This window comes from Protomyctophum bolini (genome assembly GCF_963924005.1).
Source record: "Protomyctophum bolini genome assembly, chromosome: 9".
NCBI classification, from domain to species: Eukaryota; Metazoa; Chordata; class Actinopteri; order Myctophiformes; family Myctophidae; genus Protomyctophum; species Protomyctophum bolini.
Genome location: NC_137870.1, coordinates 27,400,345 through 27,427,017, shown reverse-complemented (window position 1 = coordinate 27,427,017; position 26,673 = coordinate 27,400,345). Strand labels below are relative to the sequence as shown.

General features: G+C 41.0%; 1 protein-coding gene across 1 annotated transcript in view; it reads right to left on the bottom strand.

Moving 5' to 3' along the window:
- Positions 1-669: 669 nt before the first annotated feature.
- LOC308321803 (uncharacterized protein) overlaps positions 670-26,673 on the bottom strand; it is a 110,588-nt gene continuing 84,584 nt past the window's right edge. Inside the window, exons 36-57 of the mRNA XM_080772893.1 lie at positions 26,562-26,639; positions 25,855-25,989; positions 24,746-24,811; positions 24,463-24,585; positions 22,979-23,014; positions 21,718-21,786; positions 20,218-20,244; positions 19,605-19,619; positions 19,456-19,485; positions 19,278-19,304; positions 18,157-18,195; positions 17,795-17,845; positions 14,477-14,965; positions 14,329-14,382; positions 13,491-13,535; positions 12,336-12,428; positions 11,503-11,550; positions 10,909-10,956; positions 10,245-10,301; positions 5,521-5,562; positions 3,984-4,046; positions 670-3,235 (exon numbers count right to left, since the gene is read on the bottom strand). Coding sequence (XP_080629019.1) covers positions 3,189-3,235; positions 3,984-4,046; positions 5,521-5,562; positions 10,245-10,301; positions 10,909-10,956; positions 11,503-11,550; positions 12,336-12,428; positions 13,491-13,535; positions 14,329-14,382; positions 14,477-14,965; positions 17,795-17,845; positions 18,157-18,195; positions 19,278-19,304; positions 19,456-19,485; positions 19,605-19,619; positions 20,218-20,244; positions 21,718-21,786; positions 22,979-23,014; positions 24,463-24,585; positions 24,746-24,811; positions 25,855-25,989; positions 26,562-26,639 — 1,682 coding nt within the window. The 3' untranslated portion in view covers positions 670-3,188. The remainder of the gene's footprint in view (positions 3,236-3,983; positions 4,047-5,520; positions 5,563-10,244; positions 10,302-10,908; positions 10,957-11,502; positions 11,551-12,335; positions 12,429-13,490; positions 13,536-14,328; positions 14,383-14,476; positions 14,966-17,794; positions 17,846-18,156; positions 18,196-19,277; positions 19,305-19,455; positions 19,486-19,604; positions 19,620-20,217; positions 20,245-21,717; positions 21,787-22,978; positions 23,015-24,462; positions 24,586-24,745; positions 24,812-25,854; positions 25,990-26,561; positions 26,640-26,673) is intronic.

The following is a 26,673-nucleotide window of genomic DNA, read 5'->3' as shown; positions in this document are numbered from 1 at the left end:
CTATGAGTAGCTGTCTGCCTTCCTGCCTGTCCAATTGTCCATGAGTAGCTGTCTGCCTGCCTGTCCAATTCTCCATGAGTAGCTGTCTGTCTGCCTGTCTATGAGTAGCTGTCTGACTGCCTGCCTGTCCAATTCTCCATGAGTAGCTGTCTGTCTGTCTATGAGTAGCTGTCTGCCTGCCTGCCAGCCAGCAAGTTGGTTAACAGAAAATAAATTGTTATGGCTGAGTAAAATAAAATAAACACAATTTGCCTGAAAATAGATTACCCAGCTATGACCTTTTTCATGAAAAAAAATGAGTAGTGATATGGCTGACTGAGTAAAATAAAACAATCTACCTGAAAATAGATAGCTATAAGTGAAGAGCAATTTCCGCAATTTCCATTTCCGCAATTGCCTCAATTTCAATTTCCGCAATTTCCATTTCCACCATTTCCTTAGTTTTGTACTCTCAGCCATTGCGGGATTAAACAAACTTCCCTATTAACAGGATGGTTTTCAATGTGTAGTGGCCACCTCATGTATTGTCTTGATGGGATAAGTAATTGATACAATATGACTATGTCGTCCTGTGATATGTTGTTCTGTGCTATATGTACTGTAAATGTGTTGTTCATTTAGTGTAAAAAATTGCAATTTAAAAAATACAAAAGAGACAGATAACTGAACATCCTTTAAAACATTTTATTTTGTTATCTAATGAAGCAAATAAAATGCCAGGGTATCCGGGAACAAAGTCACATGTGTGTGTCGTGGAAATATAAAAAGTGCAAAACCCCACTGTTAGACTCAATTTAATACTCCATCACATGACAGTGAGTCGGTGACACTCGCTGCCAGAAACAGATCTACAAGCTAACGACAGGTCGTGATGCCTTGTTAGATGTGCTCTTCGCTGTGGCTCTTCGTGACACTGTCGTGTGACAGAATATAAATTGGGCATTTACTCTCCTTTAAAAAACAAAAAAAAGTTTAAATAAAGATGAACAATAACATTCCACGGCACAGAAGACTAGGTTCGACCCGGACAGTTAACACAGCACCATGTAATAGGAACTGAAGAATGGAGGAACTTAAGAGAAGTCAAGTCAAGTTAGTACAAAATACAGTAAACACATCCAGAGAGAGAGAGAGAGAGAGAGAGAGAGAGAAAAAGAGAGATATGGGGTTCATGAATTCAATGAATCTTTGGTCAATATGTGTCATAAAGCCTCAAGTCAATAAAGAGCATTGGACACCCATGTCGCACTACAAGATGCTCTAGACGAAGGCCAACACATTAAAGAAAGCTCTTGCTCAGTATAATACTTCTTAACAGTGAATAAATGCAATATAGCAAAAAAAAAGGCAAAAACTAAAACTTCTACATGACTTCTCTCTCTCTCAATTTCTTTCAAATTAGTTATTGAAGTGATGAGCCAGATGAAAAAAAAGAATTGGTGCAGAAACTTCTGAAACTTGAATAATGATGAAACAGCGACATATATTAATGTAAATAACTGCTGAGAAAAAAATGTTTCAAACTGAGCAATGTATCATAGTCCAGACTCCCAAAACATTTCTGCATTTCATACACATGCCAGAGGAGATTCTGAATGTTTCTTTTGGTTGCTGCGGGTAAATGCAAAAAGAAAATCTAACAAACAAACAAATAAACAAACAAACAAAATAGACAATAAGTCAGTTCTTTTCATTTGGTCACAACAAAATGCATACAAATCCAGATACACAGCACTGCATCGAATGCATCTTGATTGCCATCAGCACCCCACGCTTCAGAACAGAAACTGCTCTTCATGCATCACAAGGTTTGGCAACATTATAGGTGAGATGCTGAGGAAGACCTTTATTAACCACATGGCACCTAGATTGGCAACGTTACTGGCAGCAGATGGGGCTGAACTCATCCACCCGTCACCCCCTGCTGTTCCTCACCCATGCTGACCTGAAAATAGCAGCAGAGATGATCTTGGAGCCAGAAGCAATTCTGGGAGTGGGCAGAACTCTGCCAGCTAATCCACTCTGATGTTGTCAGATATGTGAAGGTTTGAGAAGCAATGCGCTGTGAGGTGATTTGGTGCTGTAGGGGAAATAGGCCTACTGTCACAATAAATCTACTGTCACAATTTATACTTAGTTGTGCATCAACAAATAGCTGATCTACAAGCTCGCGGAACGAGCTATACAAACTATTTCGAGCTCTAAAGGAGTATGAAGGAGATAGGTGCTGTAGCACCCATCCCCAAACAGTTTCTCAGACATTTTCATGTCAAGGACCCTGAAATTAATACTTTTTAGACCATGGACATAACAAAGACCATGACCAAGTATCAATCTGAAATTATTTGGTGCCAGGGTCCCCCATAAGATTAGGTTTACTACAGAAGTCCACAACTGTCTCAACAGTTAACAGTGGAGAGACTGAAACCTATGATCTGAATAGTCTCTCTTTTGGCAGTGAAATAATGAAATGAAAACTGTTTTGCTGGGGACCCCATGGAACCCCCTCAAGGGACCCCACTTTGAGAACCATAGAGGGAAATACTGTGACAATATGCATCATCTCTACATATGAGAACCCCACATGACTCACTTTGTGCTTACAATGGGAAGGGGGCACCCTTCACATTCTTGCCCCATATAGGAAAACCAACAATACAGAGTCATCCACACAATACAGTCATAGTACACACCTTACCGCGAGCGCACACGCACACAGGCATGCGCACACAGACACGCACACGCGCACACGCACACGCGCACACACACACACACACACACACACACACACACACACACACACACACACACACACACACACACACACACACACACACACACACACACACACACACACACACACACACACACACACACACACACACACACACACACTCTACTACATTTGAAATAAGCTAATGCTGAGAGGGGATTGTCATTGTTTAAGGCTGACTTCACCATATTGATTATTAAAAGGCACAATCAATCAAACAATCAATAACACTAGTCACATCAGAACGTTTACAAAACTCTGGGTCGGTGGGTTTGTATAAAAAAAAACAGATCTTTGAAGTCAAGTAAGAATACACTAACGGGGGGATTGGTTTTTTTGCATATTAAATGTACATTCTAGATCATGCAGTAGCACCATGGTTTCTTGAGGTCACACCGTATCTCAAGATAATCCTCTACTTCTTACGTCCGCAGAATTGGCCTTGGCAGCCGGGAGCCACACCTTAATGGGAGGCAGCAACACACACACACACACACACACACACACACACACACACACACACACACACACACACACACACACACACACACACACACACACACACACACACACACACACACACACACACACACACACACACACACACACACACACACACACACACACACACACACACACACACACACACACACACACACACACACACACACGGTCCCCATGAAGACTGTGAGTGCTATACAGTAATTCTCAATTATTTTTAATTTCAAGCAACCTCAGTTTGATGATATGCAGGCTAAAGAAGACAATTTCATCCCCAAGTATCACAGAGTAATTTAGCTGGCCACCTTGAGGGAGACGGAATCCCCGAATAATTTTCTCGTCTACTCAGAGATGAGATGTAATTATAACTATATCAATCTTGAATATTGAACGTTCATAAATATTCCTGCAAATGCCATGATATGCCTTTAATACAGTGTAAAGGAACTAGCATAAACTCTGGGTACATTATTTGTTGGTCTCCCTCTCTCTACTAGATTGTTTCTGGAGTTCATTAATGTTGTGCTGTTGAGAGATGCTCCAATGTTAGGACTCGTTTACACTGAGTTAACTTATACCACATGTTGTTTAGTTGAAAAGCAATTTACATCGTTAGTAGAGGTTAGACAAACACTGATGAGGACTGTTAACATTGTTGCTGACAATATATACTGTATAATGTTCATATTATTTATTGATTTTGTAATACCTCTGTAGGCCCCTCCTGCACCCCCGAGGAACCCCTGTAGTGCTCCATACTTGGCTGCTTTGGCTGTAAAAGATGATGGCAGAGAGACAAGACCGTTTAGATCAGTGTGCTTCCCAAACGTTGTGAGGCAAATCCATACCAGGTGACTTCTGTGATTACCGCACATTATTACTGCAATATATGATTGGACAGTCGTTGCTGTTGGGCAGAAACATCTTCATATCTCCACATTCAACATAGTTCTTTTGGCAAATTAATGCCCTACTTGATCACACTACAGCGTCACACAAAAGCATCAAAAGTAGTAGATCCACAAACTTGAGATGCGGCACGAAGAGACACGTTTTGAGCTTGTCAAGCCATTTCTTTATTTGAATCCTATAAAGAAACAGTTTTGGACATACAAAGTTTCCACCCGACAGAGAAGAAATAGTTTTTATGTACTTTATTTGTTTAGTTTATTAGTGTTTTAGTGTTCATCTGAACACATGCATCTGTTGAATAAGATATAAGTAGCTTGCTGTATACCAATTGGTCACATAAAGGCCAGAGGTGCAAAGAGGGGTGCTATTCCCTCCGATGTCTGGCTTTTGAAATTACGCCATATGGCAGCCAAGTCCATAGACTTGGCTCACACACACACACACACACACACACACACACACACACACACACACACACACACACACACACACACACACACACACACACACACACACACACACACACACACACACACACACACACACACACACACACACACACACACACACACACACACACAGCCAAGTCTATGGACGTAATTTAAAAATCTTTCTATTCAAGTTTTTAATACAAAAAAAGCCACAGGGCGAGCATAGATCGGCATTAAGTGACAGATAAGAATAGTCTTGATATGTACAGTAGTAATGCAAAATGTATAAATGTAGCACTTTTAAGTTTAACAACCATAGAGTGGCAGCCGTTTGTTTAGTACACTAAACATGATGTCATGTGGCAGCCAAGTCTTTTGTTTGTTTACAAAAGTTAAACAAAAACAATGATGTCATGTGGCAGCCACAGTGGGCGCCCCTCAGTCACTTCACATGAGTGTGATTGTTTTTAGGGTGGATTGAGAACTTTCTGTCACTGCAACACCATTATGGTGCATGCTTTCAGAAAACAGATAGACGATGAAAAGAAAGCTATTTGACTATATAATAGGGAAGGCTTGGTCTGATAAGCATCGAACGTCCTACTTTTCATTCACATGCTAAATCTGAGATTAAGCCTGTGAGGTTAGATATCTAGAAATGTGTCACTCTTTCCTTAAAATAATCTCTTTCGGCAAGTAATCTGCCATGATGAGGAAAATCTGCAGCCTGTCCCCCGACTCAATCTAATCTCATCCAAATAATCTGAAATGTTTCCATTGTCTGCCAGAGAGTAACAGGATTAAAGGGTTTAAATGATAAATCTTGGCCTGGGCCATCATCAGAATACATATCCAAATGCGGTACAAAATATTTAGGCGAGTGTTGAAAAGAGATTCTGTTACCTTGCTGAGGAGTGAGAGGGGCTGGTACGTACCCAGTACCACCTAGAGAGAACACACACATTGAGCACAATCAATGACAATCTGTTACAACAGTTAAGACATTTTGTAAAGGGTCCTTGTTTTCCTTGCCGTTATCGCGGTGGATCAGATCAACTAAGCCTTAGTTGATCCGTTGGGGTCCACGTTCAAGCCAGCCAGGCCTGAATGTGATCGGACACCGGTGGAATGATTGTTTTTCAGTCAGAGTTTTCACATCGCTCTGCGATTGACCAAAAAGCCCCTCAAGATCAGCCGAGCCGATCGAAAAGACATCATCGCCCACCCCTGGACTGCCAATAATCCTCTGGAGTATTTGCATGAGTGTGAGCACATGGATATGAAGTTGTTTCATTTTAAAAGTGAAAAGACATGAATTGACTGAAAATACATTTATATTTCCGATTTGTATGTGTTCACCAGACCAAATTAATCCATATTATGATAAGAATTCAAGACTTTTCAGTTTTAATCTGAAGTGGATAGCAGTGTGGTCACTAGTTAGCAGTTTGTTGTGTTGCGATGGAAAGTTAAAGCTACGTTATGTTGTGCACGCATACTAAAGCTAAAGTGGCATAAGGGTGAACATATAGGGGTCAAAGAGCATAAGAGAGTGACCAGCATAGGGGTCAAAGAGCGTAAGAGGGGGGCAGAGTCTGAACATAGAGTACACAGCATAATCCTGAGTGCTATTTTAACTTGGAGTGTAAACATTTAACCATGAAGACAGGTTCACAGATTCACACTATCCGCCTTTAAGATATATGTATATTGCCTTTAAAACCTTGTCCTAAAGATGGCCGCATAATACCAGAGGTGGTCAGTTCTGGCAGAGCTGAGAGGTTTCAAAAGTTGAATAGTAGTAGTTGAGACTGCAGGACGCATTTACTATGAAATCGTGCATTTCCCATCAGTCAGTCAGTTGGTTGGTCACCCCAGGCATGACTATATATGGTATCACCAGTAAGACGCGCAAACGCGGGAAGCGAACGCAGCTCGTACATATTTGGGTTTTTTAAAGATTTATAGCACGCCATCACCCTCATGTCACCATGACTCAGCCATAACCATATAAGGAGTCCCCAAAGCAGCTCCATATATGGGCACAAGTTGGACCACGCCATCACACTCATGTCACCATGACTCAGCCATAACCATATAAGGAGTCCCCAAAGCAGCTCCATATATGGGCACAAAAGCGTGACACACGGACAGACAGACATGATCTGCTAGGTCTCATAGTAAGTGCTCAGTGCGTTCGCAAATATCATCAATAATAAGCCCATATATGGGAATGCCCATATATGGAGATCCCTGATGTCATCAATATTGGCCAGCAACTCTACATCTGACCTCAAACCCTTAGAGTTTGGGGGAGAAAATACAGCCACTCCATATTCGTCACTGGCAGCTTGGATCTGTACATTTTAGGCAAGAAATATGCCATGGCTCAATTTTGATTACATTCACATCACACACATATTTGTTATGCTCCAGAGTTATAGTCTGTTTCAATCAGTCACATTTAACACACCCTAGGCAGCTCCTACAGTACTGTTTTCATTTAACACACCCTAGGCAGCTCCTACAGTACTGCTTTCATTTAACACACCCTAGGCAGCTCCTACAGTACTGTTTTCATTTAACACACCCTAGGCAGCTCCTACAGTACTGCTTTCATTTAACACACCCTAGGCAGCTCCTACAGTACTGTTTTCATTTAACACACCCTAGGCAGCTCCTACAGTACTGTTTTCATTTAACACACCCTAGGCAGCTCCTACAGTACTGTTTTCATTTAACACACCCTAGGCAGCTCCTACAGTACTGTTTTCATTTAACACATCCATAGGCAGCTCCTACAGTACTGTTTTCATTTAACACACCCTAGGCAGCTCCTACAGTACTGCTTTCATTTAACACACCCTAGGCAGCTCCTACAGTACTGCTTTCTTTTAACACACCCTAGGTAGCTCCTACAGTACTGTTTTCATTTAACACACCCTATAGGCAGCTCCTACAGTACTGCTTTCATTTAACACACCCTAGGCAGCTCCTACAGTACTGCTTTCTTTTAACACACCCTAGGTAGCTCCTACAGTACTGTTTTCATTTAACACACCCTAGGCAGCTCCTACAGTACTGTTTTCATTTAACACATCCATAGGCAGCTCCTACAGTACTGTTTTCATTTAACACATCCATAGGCAGCTCCTACAGTACTGTTTTCATTTAACACACCCTATAGGCAGCTCCTACAGTACTGCTTTAATTTAACACATCCTAGGCAGCTCCTACAGTACTGCTTTCATTTAACACACCCTAGGCAGCTCCTACAGTACTGCTTTCATTTAACACACCCTATAGGCAGCTCCTACAGTACTGTTTTCATTTAACACACCCTATAGGCAGCTCCTACAGTACTGTTTTCATTTAACACACCCTAGGCAGCTCCTACAGTACTGTTTTCATTTAACACATCCATAGGCAGCTCCTACAGTACTGTTTTCATTTAACACATCCATAGGCAGCTCCTACAGTACTGTTTTCATTTAACACATCCATAGGCAGCTCCTACAGTACTGTTTTCATTTAACACATCCATAGGCAGCTCCTACAGTACTGTTTTCATTTAACACACCCTAGGCAGCTCCTACAGTACTGTTTTCATTTAACACATCCATAGGCAGCTCCTACAGTACTGTTTTCATAATGGGCGCATTGGGCGGATAGTGTGAACATAACCCAAGAGAGTACATTTTTACACTCTCAGTGTCTAAATGACACTCAGGACTTTGCCACCAAAAGCATGGCAAATGGCCAATGCAAACATAATCCCCATCCATCCATGACTGGAAGTGAAGGGAAAGATGGCCTTTCCATGCAGATATCTTTAGTAGTTCCCCTCTCGCCGTCTCTTTGATGTTATTAGCACTGAACAGGAAGTGACGGATCTTTCTGTCAGTCAGTCTGTCCTCATCTATGTTACCTGTATGTCGGCAGCTGGGCATAAATCCACCTCCTGATCCAGAAACAGGGACGAATAGTTACACAACCGTATAGTAGACGGAGGCATAGTATAGCAACAAAAATCTATATGTCACCAATTTCGATGTGACTTGAGCAATGGCACCATCAAGAGGGCAAAATAGAGGAGAGGGGGTCTCTTTTGTACGGACTCTTGTTGACAATTTGGTTGTATGTGCTAAAAGTGTGATTTTGAGATCTCACTCGCAGTTCAATGACAGTGGATAGAATAGCTACTTACAGTATCTCAATTACAGTTCAATGACAGTGGATAGAATAGCTACTTACAGTATCTCAATTACAGAGCACAGAATCTATAGATGAAGATGATGGACAATATTTAGTAGTTTCAATATACAACGTTACAATTAGATTATTGTAACGTTAGACATTAGATTTCTAAATAGCCATAACTACAACCATTGTGAGCTTGTAAGTTTGTGTGTAACTTGTGTAGTATTGTGTGTAACTTGTGTAGTTTTGTGTGCAGCTTGTGGTTTTCTCATATTGCATCTGAAGGTCCTGGCAGGCCAAAGCCAGCCTGTAGTTGTTCTGTTCTGCTCCAGCATTATGATAAACAACTGTACTTGTTGTCAGTGATTTATAGCGTGATGATGGAAGGTCCTCTCGGGTCACAGTCTACATTGGCTGGGTTTCCCAAAGAAATGTTGTGTCGCACGTAGCTTGAACACACCCCCACAGAAGCCTGTGTGCGGCCTTTCTGTGTGCGGCATAATTGGCTGCCAATCAGACATTATGTCCTTTTTTGGGAAACACTGTCAAACGCAACAACATAGAAATAGACAACCTAGAGCACAGCCCATACCTGTCCTCATTGCGCACGAAAGGCCTCCTGCATGAATACATTTAGAAGCAAACATGTTTCCCTAAAGCCTCTTTAGCCTCTTTTTTTTAAGAGTGAAGAGAGCCTACAGCTGTCCAGCAGTACAAATATTATTAAATTACAGGCAAAGTGATGTCGGCAAGGTAAATGTAGGCCTATATGAAACACTACTGTCCCATTGTGCAAGTGAATTAAATGGAATAACATTCGATTGTGGGTTAATAAATATAGGCCTATACAAGGAGGTTAAATGGGAGGCTATTGTACAGTCAAAGTTAGTCAAATACAAGCTAGTTAATTCAGCATTCTTTTATTGACGTGTCAGGCCGGTATGGTAGGCCTCAGGCCTACCAATATAGGCCTCAGGCCTACCATACCAGGCCTACCATTACGTGGCACATCTATGCACGGAATATCTATGTTCACATCAAAGGGGGTGTTGTTGAGAAGAACCACACGCCCACTCACTATGCGTATTTCCTTTGGGAAACCCAGCCATTGACATTATTCTGCGTTCACCATCGAAGGTACCGTCATTATTATGTTTACTGTACCTTATCTGGTACAGATCATTCACAAGTCATCCGCTCATCAGACACGAGCGCATATGAGCGCAGGCACACAAACTCACTCATGCACAAACTCACTCATGCACACACACACACACACACACACACACACACGCGCACACACACACACACACACACACACACACACACACACACACACACACACACACACACACACACACACACACACACACACACACACACACACACACACACACACACACACACACACACACACACTTAATTACCTGGGTAAGCCTGCTGTGGATAGCCACCTCCATAACCTGGAACCAAGCCACCTGCACCTGTAAGATAAGAAGAAGACACATTAACAACATCATTAATTACCAACATTAGTAAAGTAAAAGTGCTCATTGTGCAGAATGTCCAGTTTCACAATGTTCAAAATATATAGAATATAAATAATATTTTGAAAATAACCGATCACAATTGCTCATGGCTCAGAATAGTAAAACATGGCACAAGTATTGCTTATAGGGTCTGGCTATTGGGTATAGGCTACCTTTTCCCCTTTTAATTTGCATACAATTTCTATAATGTGTGGGCTACATTCTTTACCCAGATTATGGGCGAGGGGTCAAGGTTGTAGGGTGAAGTGGGGTATAGCATGGTGGGTGGGATTAGGTAGTGACATTATGGGGGTGAATATCTCTGAGCAATACGGCCATGGCTATGAGATAAAGCTCATCCTTCACAGACAGGCAGAGAGGAAGAGAAATATGGATCATGTGACCATTACATTGTTCACGGGTCCTTGCCATGGCAAGATTTGTAAACTCTTGCAGACATGTACATACATACTGTACCTTGTTGTGGAGCACCACCGGCTCCCAGATTACCATAACCTATGGATATGAGAGGGTAACACATCACAGACATGTACATACATACCTTGTTGTGGATATCCACCAGCACCACCGGCTCCCAGATTACCATAACCTATGGATATGAGAGGGTAACACATCACAAACCATGATTGTACACAAACACAGCAGATCCTTTTTTACAACCCAGAGCGCCATTCCTGAGTTCACGCCAATTCTTGATACATTCCATTTTGATCTTTACCTTGATTGTGACATTGACCTTTGGCCTTTTTTGCACCCAAAGTTGGTTAACCTCTCAGTGTTCCTATACTGTTCATTCCCACCAGGTTTCATAACAATGTGCCCATCTGTCATTGTCTTATGCTGTTCACAGATACATGGACAAATGCACAGACAGGAGGGATTACAATATGATCTAAAGCCTGTATGGGGGTGAATATCTCTGAGCAATACGGCTATGAGATAATGCTCATCCTTCACAGACAGGCAGAGAGGAAGATGGAACATGTGACTATATTTATTTTTATTTATCTTGCCATTTAGCAGTAGGGCCGTGGACACGACAAGAAGCAGCAGCAGTAGGGCCAGAGGCTATGGCAATTTGTGGTCGTAGTCATGCAAAGGTTTGGGCACCCGTGCCGTGCAGTATTGTACATACCTTGCTGTGGATATCCACCAGCACCACCGGCTCCCAGATTACCATAACCTATGGACATGAGAGGGTAAGACATCACAGACCTCTATGAATGTACTGTATACCTTTACTGTACATGTAGCTGGAAATAAACGAAGGTGATCATACACAGTGGATCCTCTTTTTTACACCTCTGGTGACGCTAGACTCGAGCACCTCCATTGTGTTATTTTGATTGACATTGACATGTGGGCCCTTTGCGCACCCAAAGTTGGTGAACTTTTCAGTGTTCTTGTTCTGATCATTCCCACCCAGTTGGATAAAAATATATATCAATAAATATATCTGTTATTGAGTTATGCTGTTCAGATACACACAGACACATACACAGTGATTACAAATTTACAATACTATCTAAACTTTAAAGAACAAAATAAATAATTAAGGCTGCACGATATTAGAAAAGCATGAGACATTCGATAACCTTGTTGAATACCTCGATAACGATATGACTCATGAAAAGTAAAAAAGAAATGTCAGCATATAGTTTTAATGTCTTTTTGCTTCAGATTAAGTTTAGCAAACTATATTAATTCAATATGTAAAACAAATATCTAGCCTAACAAAAGGCCATATGAACTTTGATTTTCAGTTGCATTATAGCATAATGCATATAGTCTCAATGCAATAATAATAGATAAAGACGCCTGACGGCAAGGTCGCGTGCACGCATCCGCCTGGGTGACAGCAGACTGCTGGCGAGCGCTGGCGCTTTGGAATGGAGGGTCAGATCAACATATGGAATAAATTCTGTACTGTCAGTCACTACAAATCAGATGATTGGTCCTGTACAGTACCTGCAGGTTTGGGTGGTTTAGCTCCTGCTCCTGTTCCTACGCCAGCCCCGCCTCCTCCCAGTCCGTAACCAGCACCCGGATACCTCACTCCTCCTAACGGAAACACCAAAATGAAGCTTTATTTAATATATCCATCACAAACTGATCTGTTCTTTTCCTTAAGCGACAGCATCTGACTACAGAGTAAAATCAAGTGGAATCAAGAGTCAATAGAAGGTATGCACATGCATAAAGTCAAGTGAGTTTAACGTCGTTTAATGCAGATGTATGGGTTGTCAAGGCCAGAAGGTTGTTTTTTGCCACAAGATTCAAATGAAGAGTTTAGCGACCTGAAGATGACAATCATCTTCAGTTTTCTGTGGTATAATATGTTTCATTTCCAAAGCACCAAATATCTTATTTGATCATGCAGAAATGCAAAATATTATTGCCTCTCGCTGGACAGCGAGGCTCATTGAAGTATTAGCTGTGACTAGTCACTTTCATTTCTCCCCGAAAGCCCTTGAATAGGGAGCCAAACCAGACAGTGATGAGAACTAAACAATGATTACTGTGTTTATAGTAATCTTTAATTTCATACCACACACCATATCCACTCCTGAAACTTTCACCAGCAAAATACCATGATAACAGTCTTTTGTCTCGGCGATACAAATCAAAACTTTTTAATATCATATTTCGTGGGCACGATATATTGTGACACCCCTAATAAATCAGGCTCAATAAAGAAACCCATCAGCTGCACTGATGGGTTTCAAAGATGGAGAAACTAACAGTACATTAAATACATCTGCTGGGACGTTAAATAGGAAGAAATCAGCACAAAAAGCCAGGTTGTGGTTTATGTTTTCTGCCGTTACAGCAGGAATTAATTAATGGAACCCTGTATACTGTATGCCAAGTGTCTTTCCAAGGGCAGGAGCATTTCATCAGTATAAATAATGTTTGGCCTGGGTTTTCTATCTCCTATAGCATCTCCAAGCTCCTAGTAGGCATCTCAACCCTGACACCCACCACAGAAGCCACACAGGAAATACAGTTGGATGCCATTTCCTGTAACGGTCGCTTTGTGCACTAGCAAGGCAAAAAGGCAAAACTATTCAAACCAAGCAAGCTCGGCGTGAATGGGTCATCCTGTTCCTCTCTCATACATACCCTGTCCATAATATTGTTGACCATAATATGCAGGATTGTATCCCCCTTAATCATGATGACAGAGAAAAGCAGCTTTATTTGCTATTATTTTATACGTGGCACATGTTCACGTGACCCGGATGGTTTACCAGGCTATCAAGGAATGGCAACAGCAAAAGTTAGTAACTAATAAGGTCTGACTACAACTAATTCTCAATAGTTAAACTAAACATTGTGAATTAATGATATTTCCTTAAATAGAGGTTCAGTTTATGATATTATACATTTAGGCTGAAATGATATAATGTGGTGTGATGCAGTGTTAATTTTGTCGACTAAAACTATGACCAAAACTAAATAAAGACTATAAGCTATGATGACACAAACTATGACTAAATACATTGCCAATTTCGTCATAAATAAAAACTATACCAAAATGTTATAGGATGGAGGGACTAGTGGAGGATAGAGCCAGTATAACCTCTACGAAAAAATAAGTCATTTTATGCTTCGTTGTACACTGGTGTCGTGCTCCAAAAATAGCAGATCTACAAGCTCATAACATGTCACAGCACAACACATTGTGAGCTTTTAGATCTGCTATTTTGGCACTAAGCTAAGTATAAATCAGGCATTACCATTTACAACGCAATCACAGCCCACCAAGAGACATTTTTGTTGACTAAAATCTTATATCTAGTCAACTATACTAGACTAAAACTAAAGCATTTCAGATGACAAAAATAGGACTAAAACGAGTTTTAGTCAAAATCTGCTGTCAAAATTAACACAGGTGTGATGTCATTGTTGTAAATGTAGGTACAGTACGTTTGAGGATTGTGTAGGAAGGAATCCATACCTGCACCAGGTCCAGCTGCCAGCGGGATACCAGCCCCTCCGGCTCCCCCTGCCACTGCAAGACCACCACACAACAATATGAGAGCATATCAATGGGGGGTCCTTGAAATTCAAAGGTTGAGAACCACTCGACCACAATTATAGTATACCTGGGGGCTTCAAAGGTTTAGCTGCAGGTAGGCTTCCAGCACCTCCAAACCCGGTACCGGCCCCGGCACCATAGGGAAGTCCAACCCCAGTACCGGCCCCGGCACCGTAGGGAAGTCCAAACCCGGTACCGGCACCAGCACCATAGGGAAGTCCAACCCCAGTACCGGCACCAGCACCATAGGGAAGTCCAACCCCAGTACCGGCACCAGCACCATAGGGAAGTCCAACCCCAGTACCGGCCCCAGCACCATAGGGAAGTCCAACCCCAGTACCGGCACCAGCACCATAGGGAAGTCCAACCCCAGTACCGGCCCCAGCACCATAGGGAAGTCCAACCCCAGTACCGGCCCCAGCACCATAGGGAAGTCCAACCCCGGTACCAGCCCCAGCACCATAGGGAAGTCCAACCCCGGTCCCGTAGGGAAGTCCACCACCTCCGTATGGAACACCAGCGCCATATGGGACTCCAGCACCAGCACCATAGGGGGCTGAAACACAGGAAAAGAAAGATGCAATTGAAACACATTAGCTGAATGCTGATACACTCACATTTATCTGCCTTTCTTGCCTTCTCCGTGACCCAGAAATAGTGTATGTAAAAGAAATATATAGCCTAATGAAAATTTACTGGCTATTTTCGCTATTGACAAAAAGTATAGTATCATTATAGATTATATAAAATGCAACTATAACTTTAACTTATAGCTTGAAAAACTGTTCAAGTAGTTCAGTGGACAGGCCATCTTGGAAGGTTTTTAGTTATTACTGTCAATGTCACATTATCCTTGCAAAAACAAACAAACAAAACAGCACTTCATAGAGACACACTTTAACATCTTGTACAACTACTTTTGTGACTTGGGATTTAAGCTCTTACTTTCAATGGTGAGCCTGTGATGGTGCATTTTCTCTTTTTTAACCCAGTTCGATTCCTGCATATTTTCGGATGCGTTAAAAATGATTGACCAATTTAAAAAAAGGCATTGGACTCTGTATGCATTCTGTGCAATGGGCTGTAACCTGAAAAATAATGTATTTATATAGAATGTTCCCAACATAATGTTCTGTACTTCTAACCGACAGCAGGTTTTACACCAGATGCTGCTAAAGTGCACAATGTCCTCTGGGCTGATGTGATTTACACGTTGTGTCCTTGTGTCCGTTGTGCCGCTGTGCAGCATTATTTATGTTTCTGCAACATGCATGCGTTACTGTGATGGTACATGGGATTAAACTGAAGGTCAAAAGTCAGTGTCATGAGGAACAGTAATAGAGAGCAGAATCATATCAAGATGAGCTATTCGGCCGACATCGTCCAGGAACTGTCTGTTGGACCCATTTTGGGGTTCTGTACAGTATGTACAGTATTATTTTTTTTATTTTTTATTATGCTGCTATGTACATTTTAGACGTTTTTCAGAAAACTTAGGTCAGTATTTAGAAGGCGTTTTTAGAGTCGGCCTCAGGCCTAAATGGAAAATAGGTTAACATTATGTATGGACTATAGACCTGTCCTGTCACAGTCAAATAATGGATTGAAAAGCAGTGATTAAAACATCTTTACTCATCTTTACTTGTGCAGCAACTAGAATATCTCACAGCTGTGAGATGTCTCTACCTCAGACCAGGTACTGTCCACAAAGTGTTCTTTCATTATCTCACAGCTGTGAGATGTCTCTACCTCAGACCAGCTACTATCCACAAAGTGTTCTTTTATTTTAACTCGGACCGCTGACCTTTAACCCACGATAAAGAAAGACGATTTGCCTAAAATAGGGAGCCTAGGAACCAATTTACTGCCATGGATGACTTTGACACCATTTCTTTTTTAATTCAGTGAGTTCGCTGTCCAGACCACTGTCTAGCAGCGTCTCTGTTGCTAGGCGATGGCTAAACAGTCCCTCAGTGAAAAAGTTCACCTCAATATGAACTGAAATTTAAAAACCCTTTTATCTCTGATTATTTTCCCAGATTACGTTTTTGATCAAAACGGAGATGTTCACGGCTCATATTACTAAAGTGTTGCTGGTCGTGGTTACAAAATTTAGGTTTCGGTGACTTATAAAAATATAGCGGCTAACATATCTTGACTTAGCTCATTTTATTTCCGGTTCTAGGCCAATGAGTTGGTGGTCTTCAAAATAAAAGTTGTCTCTGAAAGGGGCTGTTAATTTCAGGCTTCCAAGACTGATCTCAGACAACATGGGGGGTAACCAGGCAGAAAAAAGCCTGTATTTATTTGCATATTTTATGGATTCATGTTTTTTCATTAAATCATTTGTCCAGTCCCCACATGAATGCACAAGGATGAACTATGAACTTTGAATATGTTATGCATTCTAAGCTCAGAAAGGATCATCCAACGCTTACATTGATTAAGGTGTGTGTGTGTGTGTGTGTGTGTGTGTGTGTGTGTGTGTGTGTGTGTGTGTGTGTTCATCGATTCAAACCACGCAGAAAACATGCTTATAGGTTAGCATTATGCAAATGTATCTCCTAACATGTAATCATAATTCATAAGAGTGTGCAAATTGTGGTGAAGATAAATGATTAAAATGTTATTTTAACCAATCTGTCTGTTAGAGAATTCTAATACAACATTAGTACATCTGCGGTCAGGGTAGTCATTCAAACCAAAAGTCTGAGGGGAGTCAGGGACCCAATTAGAGGTGTACACTTAGGTCTTCCCCCAGAAAATAATTATGCCATTTTCTGCTGACATCTGCTTGACATTTGACATAAGCCAGCTGTACTGTATGCAGCATATTCAATGACTTTGGAGGGATTAACTAAATCAGTTTTTCATGGCTCAGCAACCTGATGGTAAATGGTGCATTTATATAGCGCCTTTATCCAAGGTGCTTTACATAGATTGTGCATTACATTCACCTATTCACACACACATTCATACACCGATACCGAAGCCATGCAAGGTACCAACCAGCACACAGGGTAAATACTGTATATTTATTTATAGATACTCATGTCAATTATTTGCTTATTGTGACAATCACTTATTTATTCAATAGCTTCTGCTGCTACTACTCGGCGTGCGTGCGTGCGTTCTCTTACTACTTGGTAAGAATCGTGTAACTAGGTAACAGAATAGACTTTACATGAGTATTTAGTTATTTGTTGACTAGGGTCATGTCATTTACTCTGATCATTCAGTTAAGTAATAAATGGAAATCCTTATGAGCATCTGCTAATTAGTGTAAAATAAGGTACGGTAGGTTATACTTAAGTGGAAAATTCTAGTGCTTCCCTGCCCCCCCCCCCCCCCCCCCCTTTAAGGGCAGATTATGAAACATCCTTACCTGCTGGTAGGTATGGTTTAGGTGGTTTGCCCCCTGTCCCAACGCCCACACCTGAAAACAGCAGTGCAGTGTGTTAGGTTGACTTGTACTTGCGTTCCATGTCCACTGAAAACAGCAGATCTACAAGCCCACAGCACGGGACGTGTTGTGAACTTGTAGTACTAATTTTTAAGTTGATGCATGACAGTGCACAACCAAGTATGTATACACTACTACAGAAAACAAGGGTTACAGTTTTACAAGGTGTAGTGATACATATTTGCTAGATTTGCGTTTGTCACCACCATGTGGTCAGCTAATGCATTTCACCTATGGACAAATTTCAAAAGAGCTTCATGATGAGCATGCAAAATGACTCCTACCTGGCTGAATTGGCTGTTGCACCCCGACAGCGGTACCAACTAAACGAGTGAATGAAGAACACAAGAAGATTAAGTTAAAAGTATCAGCTGAATGAACACATTGTGTTTCATTCTGAAACATTCATCCTGTTAGTTTCTTGAAATAATAATGATGTTTTGTCATGAAACTGAAGAGGTAAATGTTCGTTTTACCGTTTTAACAAACCAGATTATGGAAAAAGATGAAATTAAAAACCTTTCACCTTCATGGTTAAACTATACAAACTTTGGAAGAAAATACAAGTACTGTATGCATGTTACACTGAAGGCCTCTAAGACAGGACATGTCAATTCAATGATTTCACATTGATTTCAATCATCATCATCATTTGGGTTGTTCTGTTTTTGTATGTGACAATATGTACTGTAAATGTCAGTCACATGTTCATTGTATAACGGTCTGCGTCAATGTGCATGTTTTTAAATATCGCCGATTCTACTACAGATTATTCTAGAACATATCACTCCAGTTTTAGCCGCTCTGCACTGGCTGTTTTTAGAATTGATTTTAAAATTATTTTACTTGTTTATAAAGCCCTTAATCTTGCACCCTCCTACCTCCATGACTGCCTGACCTGCCTAAATATTAGGCAGGTCCCAGGCCACCCCCTCAGGTCCGCCACTGCTGGACTGCTCGAGGTGCCTAAGGGAATGGTGTCTAACAAATACGGTGAACCAGCTTTCTGCTTCTACGGGCCAACGGCCTGGAATAAACTTCCACAGCACCTTAGACAGGCAGCCTCTGTAGTCTGTAGTGTAGACAATTTTAAAACAGAGCTCAAGACCCACTTTGTTACCCTTGCTTTTGGCTGAGTTTGTATCTCCCTGCTGCTAGTTAATGTCTTTAATGTTTTTCATGTTTTTATGTTTATGTAATTGTTGATTTTTGCTTGGATTTTAATGCTGTTTTATCTTTCCTTTATTTGTTCTGTAAAGCACTTTACGCTGCATTATTATCATGAAAGGTGCTCTATAAATAAAGTTTATTGTTATTATAATTATTATTACTACTACTGTAGTGTACTCCTGTATTGTGACTACAGAAAAAAGGGAAGCCAATTAAGTAATTAAGTAACACTTACCAGGTTGAACTTGACCTGTTGTACCAACTGGAAAGAAACAAAACAATTGTACAGATGATCACTTAACTTTCAGCATTAAATGGACTGAGAGAGAGGGGGGGGGGAGGGAGAGAGAGAGAGAGATTTAAATTAAATTATCACAATATGATTCACTTATCCAGATTAACATCTCTCTTACCACCAGAGGGTACTGGAACGCCAGCTCCACCTATAATATAAAGCACATGCAAGTGATCAGTTTGTGTTTCATAATGTAACTGAACTGAACACAAAATGATGTTGTAAGTTGAATGGGGAAAATTCGTAATCAAATGTACATCTGCTTACCAACACTTGTTCCACCTGTAAAAACAAACAAACACAGATAACAATGTATGGTAAATAGATGTCATACCATTCCAAAATAATAGTTTTTATGTCTACAGGAGTCACTATCGAAGAACTTAATAAGAGTGTAAAAGCCTGCTAGATGCCCTTAGAGGCCACTAAACTCCATGATTATTACAAGTGCACAAGTGGAAGTTTGGTCTAATGTTATTCAGAGATGCTGCAGACAGACAGACAGACAGGCACACACACACACACACACACACACACACACACACACACACAAACAGACACACACACACACACACACACACACACACACACACACACACACACACACACACAGAGATGCATGCACGCACGCACACACACACACACACACACACACACACACACACACACACACACACACACACACACACACACACACACACACACACACACACGCACACGCACACACACAGAGAGAGAGAGAGAGAGTACTTAAGTGTTAAGTTCTACAACTGCAGTAGGCCTACAATGTCTTTTTCTTGACTTTTTATGCCATGTAGTTTTAGTAGTAGTACTAGTAGTAGTAGACAGTAGTATAAGTAGTATAAGTAGTAGTACTCACCACTAGGCTGAACAACTCCGCCACCAACTGTCAAAGCAACCAGTAATACAATTAATAATAGAATTTGTTGAGTCATGCTAATCAAATGAATGAATCAATGATACGTATAACAGTAGATTTCACTTACTGCCTGGTTTTGCTGATACAACAGGAGTACAACAAGGAAGGTAATAAGAACAATTAGCTAGATTTGTCCCACAGCTGACCATACACGTAAGATACATATTTTGTTACTTTTACACATTACAAGTGCATGTAACCGTGGTTAAAAACATAAAAATATTATAGATTTATAAATGTGGAAATTCAAATGACAATAACACACAACAAAATAACTAAATACTTTTTACTTGCCTGTATAACACATTATAGATAAGAGAAAACATTAAACAGACAAAACTACATTCTACTATAGGTCATATTCTACAGCAGGGGCGTACACGTGCTGTATAAAAACTGTACTTGAAATCAAACTTCTATAAAGTTTCTATGCCGCTTTCATTGTAACAATGGTTTCAGTGAGATGACATTACAACTTAAAGTAAAATGATTAGCTCCCCTGCTATAGAAGTTTAAGAAATACTACAGCTACTCAGGGAAAAAGATAGTGAAAGAATTGGACAGTACATTATGAATAATAATTTGTGTGAAGGAATATCACATTTCAGATCAAACCATCATTATTTGTTGGGTGGAGAGGATTAATCAATTATCAATTATTGTTAATGAATTAATTCATGATGAGCATTAAGCACAGCGAGCAGTTAGTAGAGACAACTATTGTAAAAGTTTAGCATAACATGACATCTGACAGTTGAGGTGTGGCTGACTGCATATCGTACCAAGTATCTCTACAACTGACATGTATACATAGATGTCCGTAAAGGAATTTGATAATTCATTCCATAGGAATTTGAAGAATGAACGTGCAGAATTTGGCAGAATTTCACAACATTTCAAGGAAAATGAATGAATGAAACAAGGTCAGATGTTATGAAATACTGAAATAAAGGTAAAAATAAATAAAATAAAAAGCTAATACTAAAGCTAATACTAAAGCTAATATTAAACTAAATTAAATGATAATACAAGAAACCATATATTATTCCTGTGGTCTAGGGGTGTGAAATAAATATTGCAAGAAGCTTGCAAAATCTTGTAAGCAATGAACAGATCTCCCACAGAGCTAGAAACTGGAGAACAAGACTTTCTCTGTAATGTTATAGGCCTATACAAGGCCTATCCCTAGCCATAAGCATAAGGGGATAATTTGCACACCGGTGTCTTTACATCCAAATTAACTTTTATATTCCACATCACAAATATAACTATTTTGTACTTAGTAAAGTATATTTTTTCCCAATGCGTCTCTGGTTTCTGGTTCATAGGGAGTGTTCTTATTCATATTTCTTTGATTGGGCAGTCCTAGATAACAGGAATGACATTATGAGAATTCTTAAACCAAGTAGTAGTTAAACCAAATTCCACTTTGTTGCAAACAACAAGCCTTACTGGGCTGTGGGACCTCGGGGGCCTTGCCAGTTGTGGCATTAGGCGAGGGTTCAACTTCTGCCAAAAGACAACAGGTTCCAATTTGATCATACAGTTGCATGAAAAAAACACACAGAGGACAGGAGACTCACACACACACACACACACACACACACACACACACACACAGACACACGCACAGGTAAAAGCCTTTGCTGCACTTCCAATAGCAGGGGCGGGGCCACGAGGTATAGGCTACAAGCTAAAGGAATTTAATTGCTGGTAGCAGTAGCATTACAGTTAGGTCACTTAGCTCACAGGCGCAAAAAGTAAAGGTAATATAGGAATGAGGGCAGAGTGCTGGTGCAATGCACTCAAATGGTCAAACCATGGGTTGGGCTGCAATTGCGAGGGCGGCGCAAATATTAGCAATTTAGGCATGTGTGCAATATGACAACTGTTTGAAAGTATTGCACAGTGACAACTAAAGTCTCTGTAATGTTTATTTTGTACTATTACTAAAAAAACTATCTAAAATAAAGGAATTTAAGATCATTAAAGCTGGGCTGTTGCCAGAGTCCAGTGCATTCTGCCAACTTCCAGTCCAGGACTTGTCACTCTTCGCCTAGCACTTCGCCAATAGAAATCTATGTAGAAGAGCCACCATTGGACTGGCCCCATTAAGGGAGTTGTCGTAACTCTGTCGTATTTAAATGGCTCTGGGACATTTCAACCACTACTCAGAATACCTATTGGACGGATGGTGGCACTGAAACAATAAACTTTCATATTGGCCTACAACGTTTGAACTATACATTTCACAATTTTGGACATCTCCTAAAGCGTAAGTCTGCTACTCAATCTTCTGTGAATCATTATTGGACAAATCCCGTCACAACTGACATATTACTTATTTAAATTTGAAGATATTGACCAAGTGACCTTCAAAGGGGCATGATTCAAAACATAAATAGACCAAAGTCAACAACCTTCATCAGAAAATGGGCAGGATATGTTATATACTGTAAGTACATGAAACATAGGCTACCCTGCATGTCTCATTCAAAGCAACAATTGTTTTTTCAACGTCACAAAACAGTGTTTCATAACAATATAAATACTTTGTGTAAAAGTATTTTTAAATAACCCCAATATGGGGTGCAATCAGTTCTTTGGCAATCTATCATTTAAAAAGTAAGTCAATTGAATGTTTTTGTGTGGTGAAATGGGAAGTCTTGTCAAAAACTACAGTATTTTAACTTCACTGTACCTGGGGCAGGCGTAATTTCAGGATGTAGCTCTGTTCCTATAAAAGAAAAAAAAGGTGATGCAACATCTCCAAGATGGTTCACACTTTCTGGTTTTGTCTGAAAATGGTTTTGTAAAAAAAAAGAAAAAGGGGCGTGTTCTGTCCTCTGCGTCATCAGTACCCATGTTGGCGAAAGGGCCTTTCTGTGTAGAGTTTGCATGTTCTCCCCGTGTCCCCTAGGGTAGGAACCCTTACAAAAAACATGCAGTAATCCTGGTTTCTAAACTACCTCCCCTGGCCAGCTGGGGCAGGACACCCGATGGAGGAGAAAGGAACTGGTCGAAAATAACGTGTTCCTTCCACGTGCTACGTCCGGCTGGGGAAACTCTCCCCTGTCAGGTGAAAAGAAGCAGCTTGGAAGGAAGCATGAGGCCAGGACGCACCCCCCCCAGGTTGGCAGAGGAAGTGTAGCGCCCAGGATTACATTAGATAATTGACACTGGGTGAAGAAATGGGTTGCAACTGCCTTGTTTGTTTGCTCCGAAGCTGCTCTCGCTTTACTCTGTTTAACAGACACTTAAGGTGTTTTTTTCGGCTGAATATCGGAGCGAATTTGGAGAACGTAAAAAAAATCGACCTCACTTTATGTCAATTACGTTTCCACACTGCCGCTGAATAATACATCCATATCAATATTTTTGGACCGGAGTCGATTTTATCCGTTTTCCGCATCGGTCTAGTCTAGTGGGTGACAGGCTGACAGCTAGTGATACGCAAAACACAGCGAAAAACGCACAAGTGTGGAACCACCTTTATGCTTGGTATACTTATAGCAAAAAGAATATAACTTTAACAGAGTGGAAGACTTCCACCGTTCCTTGTTTCACAAGATGGCTTAATGAGTTTGTATTTGTATCATTGATGCATTCATTTGAGTACATCTGGGGTCCCATCACGGGTCATCTTGACTCTCATGTACTGTATGACTGATCTGCTCTGAATGATTATTAATGTGTCCAGCCTTTGAATTGTGGTACTCATGATACTGTAGGTTAATTAACTAATTAATGATGAAGCATGTTTATTAAGGATTATATTCTTTTGTTTGTTTTCGTGTTGTGCCTTGTGTCTATTGTTGATGTTCTTGTCTGCCATGTCTGATAAAATCAATACAAATTTGTGTATATTAAAAAAAAAAAAAAGATTTCCAAATAGTCTAACTTTTACTCTTAGGGGCCGTGTCCACTAAGATGTTTCCTTTCCTGAGTGCAGTTGAATTGCCGTGTGAATACCAGCAGTGTGGCGTAGCGCAGAGCATTTATGTTGCGCCGTTTTCGTCTGCTTGAAGCTGCTTGAAAGCTTGAGCTGAAATATTTTCAACTCTGGCGCCTGGAAGCATTTTTAGACAAGCGCTTTGGCGTTTTCAGCTGGGGGGAAAAAAAGCCTCAGTGGACATGGACTTTACATAATAGTGTCATTGAAACCACACACTAGGTGTACTGTACCTGGTTTTTCAGCGGAGGGCAGCCCTGTGCCCGTTAGTCCTCCACCACCCAGATCGACTGCACCTGGTGTAGCTGCCGGCGCAGGCAGTCCTACGCCTGTGATGCCTGCCCCGCCGGGACCAACTGAGGAAACATATTTTACCTTCTTTGAAGGGGACTTAAGTGACTTGTGTTTTGTTAGTAAGAAAATAACAAAGGTTACATTTGCATGGTCTCTGAGTTAAATGAAGAGAAAAGCATATAGAAGGCAGCTTACAGCTGTCACTTTGTCATTTTAGGTTACCTCCAATTCCAGTTCCAGTTCCTATTCCAGGGACCACTCCTGCACCTCCTACACCTGGGGCCACTCCTGCAACAAAAGGAACATTTTAATATCAGTTTGTTTTCTGCTTTTTACCCCATTTTCTCCACAATTTTGTCCCCAGTTAATTCCTCCCCACCCATCTGTGTGTTTAGTGTGCTTTCTATCCTACAATGCTGTTATATCCTACACCTGCCAGTGAGGAGCCCTCACCGGGAGGAAGTAGAGCCTCCGTCCTACTCCTCCAACGCAACACTTCTTACTGACAGGTGCTACCCCAGCCTGTAGGAGTACATGCAGTTACAAATATTACCCTCACCGCACGGCTTCCCTCCCCGAACACGGGGCAATTGTTTTCCCATAGATAGACGCTCAACAAAGCCGGATGCACCCATGGATACCCCAGCTCAGACTCTGTGGTAGTTGCCAGTCTCTCATAGCTCAGAGTAGAGGAGATGTTGGCATGCAATTTAGTGAGTTTCTTTAGGAATATTTGTCATAGTAAACAACCGGTTTGTCTGTATTCACAAATACAGTACGGTATGTGAAAGGTCGTCATAGTCAGCGCGCGGCTACCAGGCAGGCTATAGGCACATGGTCAAAGAAAAACCCAGAACAAATGCGGTTTGCAGATCTGTATAATGTTCAGGGCCATTACAATATGGAACACATTACCCACTATAATCACGGAAGCACCCAGTAAGTTAGTTTTAAGAGGCTCCTTAAAAGACACCTAATCAATTACCCCAATTTTAATTCATTTTTTGTACTTTTAATGTCTTGAATGTATTTGTATTATGAATGTATTTTTGCATGTATGTTTTACATGTACACATTGTGTTGTGTTATTTTTTATTGTGCTGTGTTATATGTTTTGTTTGTCATGGACCCCAGGAAGAGTAGCTGCTACTTCGGTGGCAGCTAATGGGGATCCATATGAATTAAGAATAAAGAACAAAGTGGGCTACTTTACCACTGCACCACCCAAGTGCCCTAAGTCAATGGTTCCAATTTTTACTGAAGCAAAGCAAAGAAATGACATCAAACACTTTCTTTACACGTGAATTAATATATCAGATAATATTCATTACCATATTTAGCAGCTTTGGCAGCAGCAGAGTATCCTCCACCTCCTAGTCCTACTCCTCCTGGTACTCCACCTGGAACTCCTCCTGCTCCTCCCAGAGCTCCTTGACCTCCTAGGCCTGCACCTCCTGCTACCTGACCTGCTCCATGTCAGTTGAACAGTGTTGTGGATCAATTCACTGCTTGGGCTGCAACTATCCATGAATTCTTCTAATGATTAGTACTTCCCCACTTGTTTGTAAACCTTGATTTTAGTCCATAAATAGATCATGCAGTTATATCTTTGATTTGCTACTTCCAAAATAGAGACACATGTTGATAGGCTGTCAATCATAAACGTGGACTCAATTTATTGCGATTAGCGCTGTAGAGACTAGTGTTGACACACTCACACCTTTCAATCTAGCATACAACATTGATGCAAGCTAGATGTAAACAAAGGGTAAGTGTCATGGCCGCCCCAATGCATTTCCAATGGAAGTCACATGGTTTGACACAACATTTTTGTTGTACGGCTTTCGGCTGTGTTTCGACTGCCCCCCTCCATCATACAACAAAAATGTTGTGTCAAACCATGTGACTCCCATTGGAAATGAATTGCGAGCTTGCATCAGTAAACAAGACTCATGCATCAGCTATACATCAATATGTTGTGCACGTGCACCAGTGTTGCTTTACTCATACAGTGTATGTGTTTGTTTACTTCTGGTACCGTATTTAGCAGCCTTGGCAGCAGCGTATCCCGCTGCGCCTCCCAGTGACCCTTGACCTCCCAGACCTGCTCCTGCTCCTATACGAGGAGGAAGAAGAAGAAGAAGAAGAAG